We start from the raw sequence: 8166 nt of genomic DNA on the forward strand, positions 1-8166 counted from the left end.
AACAGTGTGTCATTTTCTGATTGGCATATGTTTCCTGATGGGGTGACTGTCAGCAAAAAACTAACAGAGTATAAATATAGAGTTAACACAATACTAATTGCCATGCAGTGCTCAAAAGGATCATTCAGATTTCACATAAGGTATTGATGTCACTTATCTTACTTAAAAACTTAAGACCCTGAATGTGACATAAGAGTGCAAATGGAAACAAATACATTTGGTACACATTTTATTTTGTTTTGTTTATTATCTATTTTATGGTACTTTGTATCATTTTTTCAAGTATTGAATCCAGTAACTTGTTCAGTGGTGTTATAACATCATTTGATACCATTGCGTATCATTAGAAGATTTAAAGATTAAGATGTCTCCACATAAGTAAGGGTGGAGGAAGTTTCCCATTGTCTCAGCTTTTAAGCTTCTCCATTTGTAATAGTTACATACCCATCATCTTTCATTGCTATTCCTTCATCCACTTTCTCTTCCTTCTCTGTTTCCTCAGTCTTTTCTTCCACTGGCTCTTCAGCATCTTTTTTAGGAACTTCTTTTTTTGTTGTCTCCTTTTTCTTCTTTGAGCCTGGTTTCTTCATGCAACTGAATAGGTTTCCTGAGAAAAGAAAATACAATTTGTATAAGCCTCACTTTAAACTTATGATATCTAAAACATACATTGACCACACTACTTTTTCAACTCTGGGTAAATAATTTTATTTGTTTCTTAATTTGCACATGCAATATTTTATGCAAAGTCAACCCCAGCTAGCTAAATAGTCACATTTAACGGTACCTGCATTGCTGTTTAATAGTTAGCCCTTCTAAAAACGTTTTTTTTCTTTTATTTCCCAAGCAGAAACTTAGCACTTTTTTTCCTCACTGATACTTCGTTCTGTGGTTTAGCTCCTTACCCGTGCACCCTGGTGTCTTTTTCTTCTTCTTCTCCTTTGTTCCTTTGTCATCTTCTTGTTGTGTTGGTGTTTCTTCAGTTTTAGCCTCTTCTACAGAAAGTGGATTCAAACATAAGTTAGTTACTAATGACTGGACCAGTAGATCATAGTTTTGAAGATCGTGGTACAAAATATGCCCACGATACATTTTGTGCAAAAATAGAGTGTTAATATCAAGGATATGCAACTTGATCTATGAATAGTTTCTTCAGGTTGGTGATTTGATGTCTGACAAAATTCTTGTTACACAGCCAAACGACATACTACTACCTAGTAATCCTGCAAGACATGCTGTAGAATGGGAAAAATTCGCTGGAATTTAATTTCACAGAAGGGAGACAATGAGGTATCTGCGGTAGTTTTAAGTTTGCAGTTCATGGCGAAAACCTGTGTGCCACTAGGCACTACAAGGTGAACAACAAAATCTTACCTTCCGCTGCTACTGTCACTTCTTCATACACTTGCACGTCTTCATATGCTGACTCCGGCTCTTTAGTTGGCTGGTCTTCTAGATCTGGAGGTGATAGGACACAGTTTAATATCCACTGAACATGACTGTCCCTTGTGAGGTACCATTTTGCAAAGTGCAGTTTTTGCTGAAATAAGTACCTAGAAATATGGGGACGGTCTATCTGAATATGAAAATGTAAAAATTGTGTAATTTTTTCAATATTAACCCCCCTATACTTACCCCCTGAATTTTGTAACATGGCTATGTACTAAACTAGTATAAAGGTATGCTAGCAAACATAATTAATGCCTTAAAGCAAGGATACTTTGTGGTCAAAAGTCATTACTGTGAATATCTGAACCCCAAATATATCTGAAAACACAGATATAGACTATTCCCAAATCACTCCCAATCAGTGATTTCTGTGCTTAGATAGACCATCTCTATATTTTGAAATGCGTATTTTACAAAGTCAGAATTAATCCCCCCCCCCCAGTTCAGGAACCATTTCTTCTGTTCATTTCAACAATAATTCATTTTAGTGTCTTTTATGGTGAAATATACATACTGCATTAAAGGTTTGGGTAGCAACATGTGGCTACAACTAAACATATTGTATCAATAGGATCACTTAATAATTGTATATTTCGTCTTTGTAGGATTTGGCCGCAACTGGGCAATCATATGTAGAAAACTTGGTCTTCGGCCATCCGTGCATTTGAACATTTCATTTCTTCCTCTTACATATGCTTGATTATAAATGTATCTCTGCATTCTAGCACATGAATGCATTTCAACATGTGATTCCTTTCCTCTCACATCTACATGTCTAGAAACTATAAATGCATTGGTAAATGATGATTTAGGAGGTGAGAAAGACCTGTTTTCACCGAGTGTATACGTACCTGAGCCTGTGTAGAGGTCCGAATTGGTTGTATCGTCAGAACTAACGCTCGCGTTTTCCACGCCATCGTACGTGCCCGAATCTTGCTCGGTATCGCTGGTAGTCACTTCCGTGGACTTCACATCCAGTACTGGAAGACAGGGCTCGGGGTGGACTTCAAGTTGGACGTGTTTGTCGTCTGCAACTTGGAGTTGGGCGTTGTTGTCGTCTGCCATTTGGAGTTGGGGGTTACTTTCGTCTGCCATCGTGGTCTCTTGCACAGTGTCTATCACAACAGGTTCTGGGAGGTTTTGTTGCGTGGGTTCTTCAGAAGCCGCTGGCTTCGACTGCGTTGATCTGCCCAACGTGTTGATTGAACTGAGCTTGGCAAACTGTGTAGTTGAAAACAAAAGAAGACATGTTGGTATGTTTATTCTACCAATAGATAAGGTCATGGTGTGCACGTGCAATATGCCATGCTCATGCAGATCTAGAGGACACCGCGGCAGGAAGGGAAAAGAAGCCTTGCCCCAGCTTTGACCATGTACTATGCCAGGCCTTTCGTACAAAAAAAAAACCATACCTGAAAGCATATATTAGTCATTACACCTGTTCCCTACGAGTACCATAGAATTGATCAGCGGCACACGAAAGCTCACACACAGCCCACCATCTAGATCTTGTAGTAGAACTACAGTTATCCCGAAAACACCTTGCAGGTACTAAGACAACGTTGACGATTGTGTCATGGGGTAGAAGAAAAATGTAAAAAGATGTTATTAACCAAGTCTGAAAAATATCTCTTCTTCGGTTGACTGGGAGGGGTTGGTTCAGGCGACGGTGTGTCTGGAAGAGATCTTGGCTCCGAAACAGTACTTTCTGTCTTCGAAGCTACTGTCCAAACGGTGGGCTCCGCGACCTCTGGAGGAGGAACTGAGGCCGACGATGGAGGTTTGGGTTTGGGTTCTGCATCTGCGAGTAAGGAGGAGGGAAGGGTTCGATTCAAATCGCAGGGCTTCGAGACAGGGACCTCGGGAGCGGGTTCAGAGACCGATGATGAAGGTTTAGGTTTGGCTTCTACGGCAGGTAGTAAGGACGGGGGCAGCGCCTCCTCCACGTCTATGACTGCTATCGTCCACTCCCCCATAGAGCAGGACAACCAACACCTGCATCAACACATTACCATTTGTTCATTATTTATCTATTCTTTGTTTTCTTGATATGATTTTGAATCACCTTGGTTGACCAAGCATGAGTTATTTATCATGTTTATTGTTATGTTGACCCCTTGACATGCCTACATCTCGACCTCCAGGAAAAGCGGCCCTGATGGCCGAATGGAGCATTTTCGAGACTAAATAAAGGCACAAAGAGAGAAAAAATATAACCTGAACTTTAAGGGTAGGTGGGATGGGGAGGGGGCAGAGGGACGAACACAACTCATGCCTAGGCAAATGATCTACACCAACAACAGCATACACGCTACAGTCTGTTATCGCCCTAGCCCGGAACCTCGACCACCTCACCCCCCCACCTTGCCCCTGAAAGGCCATAAGGGGGTAACGATGATGATGACGAAGTATGTACGTGCACGTACGCCAGTATTACTCAATGAGACGGGATGAAACCACTCTTTGACCAACGTTATTACCTCATGCCGTGATTTCTCAGGTCATCGTAGCAAGGTCCCATACCTTGAACTAGATACATGTACCGTATTTGTGTACCTACAGTTACGTTTCTACTTGGCTCCTCAAAACGCTGGCCTCGTACAAAAAAATACACCTTTTGTTAATATCCGAGTACGTACCAGGCTACATCGTATTACATAGTATCACCGAGGAGGTTTAAAATTTTAAAGTCCATTGATATGATACTAGCATTGTATGTTTTGAGATTGCAGAGACTATATCACTTGCTACGCCAGAAGTTTGATTAAGCATTTGCTATCTCTGATAAAATCATGATGAATATAGTTGCTGTGTCAGGCTATGGTATGTCGGTTTGTCCGATATTCAATGCCATGACGTTATATAGTAACAGGTGTCCGCCTTCTAACGTCCTTGTCGCATCCAGTAACATAGGTGCTGTAGGGGTTTGGTCTAAACATAAAACGTGCATGTTTCCCCCACACAGATGCCCCTGTAGTGGGCTAAACCTTATACTGAAGTTGTAAAAATTCGATAAGCAGATCTAGAAGCACTTACCTGTTTGTAGTAGGGTTTGCGGTGACGAGTGGCGTGTAGGGTTCGCTGTAGACAAATACCTGCTGGAGTTGTCTAAGCCACTTTAGTCAGTGATTCTGCATTCCGGAGCTCTCGACTATCAATCACTCACCAAACCTGTTCGACCGCATCAGAGACCTGGGTAATTATACGGCCGTATGTCCCAGGGCAAGCTTGGAGTAGTCTTTTCTGTACGCCTTAGCTTGTCTGTATGTTTCTGTGTGTGTGTGTGTGCGCGCGCGTGTGTGTGTGTGTATGTATGTATGTGTGTGCGAGTGTGTATGTATATATTGGTGTGTGTGTGTGTATTTGTACGTTTTATGTGTGCCTATATGCGTGTGTGGCTGTGGATTTGTGTGTGTCTGTGTAGTGTATGAGTGAGTAGTGTATGTTTTATATATATTTGCGGCTTTTCTGAAATTTCTGACACCATTTGTGCGTAATGTATACGAAGATGAACCTAGACCAGCCGACGTTTAAAAAGAGCGTAAGATATTATAAGAATATAGTAATGATTGCTGATGAAAACGAGAAAGTCATCACAAAGTTAGAAGAAGACAAAAATGGCCGAAATGCCTCATAAGGGTAATACTTTTATTCATATTTCGACAATATTTTACTGAGAAGATGTTTCGCACATACTAGTATTCGAAAATTGGTACTACTGATATCGCACCCATATGCAAATATGACGTTTTCCGAAAAAAAACGAAACATTTTTTACTGAATCAATAAACTCACATGATATAAGAATATTTATACATGTCATCAAAATATCCAAGAAAATTCTTCCACATTATTCCGTTGTTAGTATCTGATTCATCCCAATCAATGTAAAAAAAATTGTTATTAGTCATTACCCTCTTAGATCTACAAATTAAAGATTCGAAAATGAACCTCTGGGCCTCCATATCAGTGTGTTTATCGTTATAGAGTGTCTTTCGGGAGTCTTTTTACTTTGTCGTGTCATTGAATAATGGCCCTTGTTGTATATAGTACCTATGTCCAAGGAGGTTAACCTCCTGCTATGTCTTGTGCTTCAACGCTATTGTTAACGCCTTTATTTGTGCCTTGAAACCGCTTGTATTGCATATTGTTCAGTCACTAGGGCTAGCCCTTCGTTCAGACTTCGGCTGGGCAGCACATGCTGTATGTCTTTATACAGACGCTTAAATAGATCAAACGTAATCATCGCTATGTCTTGCAGCGGAGGGGGAGGGGGTGTCTTGAGATCCAGCGCCCACACGAGATCTCTGGCATTAAGGGCCCTGTCACACTTGTGCGTATATGCAAGTCCGCATGACTTTCGTATTACCAAGTTTTTGCTTTAGGTTAAGTTTCCAGCCGAAGAAGTAATTTCTTTGGTTCGATAACTAGGCAGCTCAACGGTGGGTCAAAGTAGAAAACAACTTTCTCCCCGCAAGGTTTACTTAAACCAAAAAAATGTTACTGCGGAACTCATGCGGACTTGTATATATGCACACGTGTGACAGGGCCCTAAAGACACTCATCCTGGTGACGTCTGTATTCACATCAATACACAGCCTGCAAAACAGGAGGAAACGTAGTTAGCGTAAGACACAAGTCAATCTCGAATAGATGAATAGTTGGATTTTTTAGTTCCACAAATGTATTTATGCCATAATAATTTTCACAAGTCGTAGATGTTTTGATATACATGGGGCGATTAGTTTATCCCAGTACACTATCATTCTGGCCTTTTTTTCTTTAACCTTGTCATCACTTTGTTTGAACGTACCAAAGAAGCACACATAGCCTCCAGTAGGTTCTTTAATAGTATGTCGACATCAAAGCTCAATACAAATCATATAGAAATTGACCCCTATGCCTTAGTACATGTAACAAAGTCTAGACGATGGAAATTCCACCAATTTTTGTAAGAACCCATTCTAAACCCATACTATACACTCTTAAATTAGGTAGATTATTCCTTAGATACATATAGAATTGTAGTGATGTACCAGCCATACTTTGTACCTTGTACAATTGTTGCACAATAAAGTTATCTATCGATGTAACATTAGCAAAGCTACCTTTGCATCCTTTTAATTTTCCTTTCTTCTCCTTCTTGTCCTTCTTTTTCTTCTTCTTCTTTTCCTCTTTTTGGGGCTCTTCTACCTCTTGCGTTTCTTCTGCTTCTTGTGGCTTGTCTGCATCATAGGGCAAATAAGGGTACGTCATTGATGAAACCTGGTGAAACTATTCACGAATGTTGCTGACAACCTTCTTGGTGCAATTATTTGATTATATATGTGTGTGCGTGTGCGTGTGTGTGTGTGTGTGTAAATGGAGAAGACTTATTATACTGCACTAGTGTGCTGGTGTAAGAACATCACAACAAAGCATGTGAAGATTCAATGAATACAGTTAATTGATACACTAGCTAACATTGAGTAAATCCAGCTTCTCCTCGCTTTTGAGTTATAAAAGAAATTTAAAAAAAACAGATATGTGTTTTGATGGGAGTTATATAGAAAACTTCGGAGTGAGACAGCATCAGAGTATCATACCGGAGTTTGTGAAGAGTGAGGAGTTCACGGTGTTGTCCGAACTCTGACTGGACGCGTCAAGTCTGTCGTCATAGTTCCCAGAATCCCCTTCGATGTCCAGAACCCCCTCAAGTTTGGGGAAGGTCGAACCCTCCTCCATGACTACCGGGCCAATGTCCTCAACTGCCACCCCAGACTCCGCCGCCATGGCTTATACTATGCGAGAAATTGCTGTAAATAAGAAAAAAACCTCCGTCAATAATTTCATCAGGTTGGCGAATGACTGAATAGCAATGTTCTTTTATTCACAACCAAGTATTTACAAGAGCCGACGTTTCGATGACTGTCTGCAGGATAGAGATGTCTCAAATCAGTGTGGCGGATTTATGTAACCCGGCGGATTAATTTTAATGGAGGTTGTCTCCTGAAAACATTGGTTTTCAGCCCTCAAATGCTTATTGCCACATTTTAGCATAGCTAAAGTGACGTTAGAAATACCCTTCCTCCCAATTCGGACCATAACACATATACTATTTTCAACCCATTTCGAGGCACGACGCGTTCATGCGCCTACTTGAAGAACAATCGCATTTTCTTTAAGTAATCGCACGATGCATCCATAAGTCATGATTCAGCCCTTTTCTTTACTCTGTGTACCTTAAGCTGAACGTTGTAGACAACTCACCTTCTAATCGTGACAACTTTCAGTGTTTTAAATGTAAGTGCACAGAAAAATTAGAACAGCTTTTACTGTTGACAAATAGTCAGTCTTACCTCCTGAATCTTCAGAAGAAAATCGCCAAGACACAATGATTTACCTGGACGCCTGTACTTTGTGTATCTTAACAGGTGTGTTCTATGTAGAAGTGTCTCACCTGTACCTTAAGGCTGCTTGTCGTCTTAAGCGGTTGAACCGGCCGGGCGAGTGAGGTGGTGCGGATGTGCGCCCGCCATCTTTGATTTGCTGTGTGTCTAATTTCTCTCAGTTCCGATGCTGAGAACCTTTAGGTTTAGGAACACCACGATACCGTGTCTTGTCCAGTTACTGAATAACTGATCTCGTTTTTCTTACCTGTACATATGGTGTAAATCATAGCTTAATTCAGCGTTTTTGTACCTGCAACGGTATGTTATTGATTGTGTAATTTTACTG

At 40.7% G+C, this 8166-nt stretch overlaps 2 protein-coding genes across 3 annotated transcripts; both read right to left on the reverse strand.

Moving 5' to 3' along the window:
* Positions 1 to 214: 214 nt before the first annotated feature.
* LOC136421241 (nucleolar protein 58-like) lies at positions 215 to 4627 on the reverse strand. Of its 2 annotated transcripts, XM_066408458.1 has the most exons (6): positions 4486 to 4627; positions 3063 to 3444; positions 2301 to 2670; positions 1375 to 1458; positions 906 to 995; positions 215 to 607 (listed from the first exon to the last, which is right to left on the reverse strand). In XM_066408458.1, the coding sequence occupies exons 2-6, from the start codon at positions 3423 to 3425 to the stop codon at positions 414 to 416; spliced, it is 1101 nt and encodes a 366-aa protein (XP_066264555.1). In that variant the 5' UTR covers positions 3426 to 3444; positions 4486 to 4627; the 3' UTR covers positions 215 to 413. The 2 variants fall into 2 exon arrangements, with proteins under 2 accessions (XP_066264555.1, XP_066264558.1); XM_066408461.1 differs by lacking the exon at positions 3063 to 3444 and having other exon boundaries at positions 4486 to 4620.
* A 725-nt stretch (positions 4628 to 5352) lies between these two features.
* LOC136421243 (nucleolar protein 56-like) lies at positions 5353 to 7895 on the reverse strand. Its single transcript, XM_066408463.1, has 4 exons — positions 7788 to 7895; positions 7035 to 7244; positions 6558 to 6674; positions 5353 to 6048 (listed from the first exon to the last, which is right to left on the reverse strand). The coding sequence occupies exons 2-4, from the start codon at positions 7219 to 7221 to the stop codon at positions 6032 to 6034; spliced, it is 321 nt and encodes a 106-aa protein (XP_066264560.1). The 5' UTR covers positions 7222 to 7244; positions 7788 to 7895; the 3' UTR covers positions 5353 to 6031.
* Between the last annotated feature and the right edge of the window lie 271 nt (positions 7896 to 8166).

The sequence above is a fragment of the Branchiostoma lanceolatum genome, chromosome 15, assembly GCF_035083965.1.
Source record: "Branchiostoma lanceolatum isolate klBraLanc5 chromosome 15, klBraLanc5.hap2, whole genome shotgun sequence".
NCBI classification, from domain to species: Eukaryota; Metazoa; Chordata; class Leptocardii; order Amphioxiformes; family Branchiostomatidae; genus Branchiostoma; species Branchiostoma lanceolatum.

Excerpts from the sequence above, each read along its gene's own strand:
- LOC136421243 (XM_066408463.1), bottom strand. The coding sequence starts at position 7,221 with ATGGCGGCGGAGTCTGGGGTGGCAGTTGAGGACATTGGCCCGGTAGTC. Across the intron at positions 6,675-7,034 it reads CTCACTCTTCACAAACTCCG|ACAAGCCACAAGAAGCAGAA; the intron begins GTATGATACTCT and ends CCTATGATGCAG.
- LOC136421241 (XM_066408458.1), bottom strand. The coding sequence starts at position 3,425 with ATGGGGGAGTGGACGATAGCAGTCATAGACGTGGAGGAGGCGCTGCCC. Across the intron at positions 996-1,374 it reads AGTGACAGTAGCAGCGGAAG|AAGAGGCTAAAACTGAAGAA; the intron begins GTAAGATTTTGT and ends CACTTTCTGTAG. Across the intron at positions 608-905 it reads AAAGACACCAGGGTGCACGG|GAAACCTATTCAGTTGCATG; the intron begins GTAAGGAGCTAA and ends TTCTTTTCTCAG.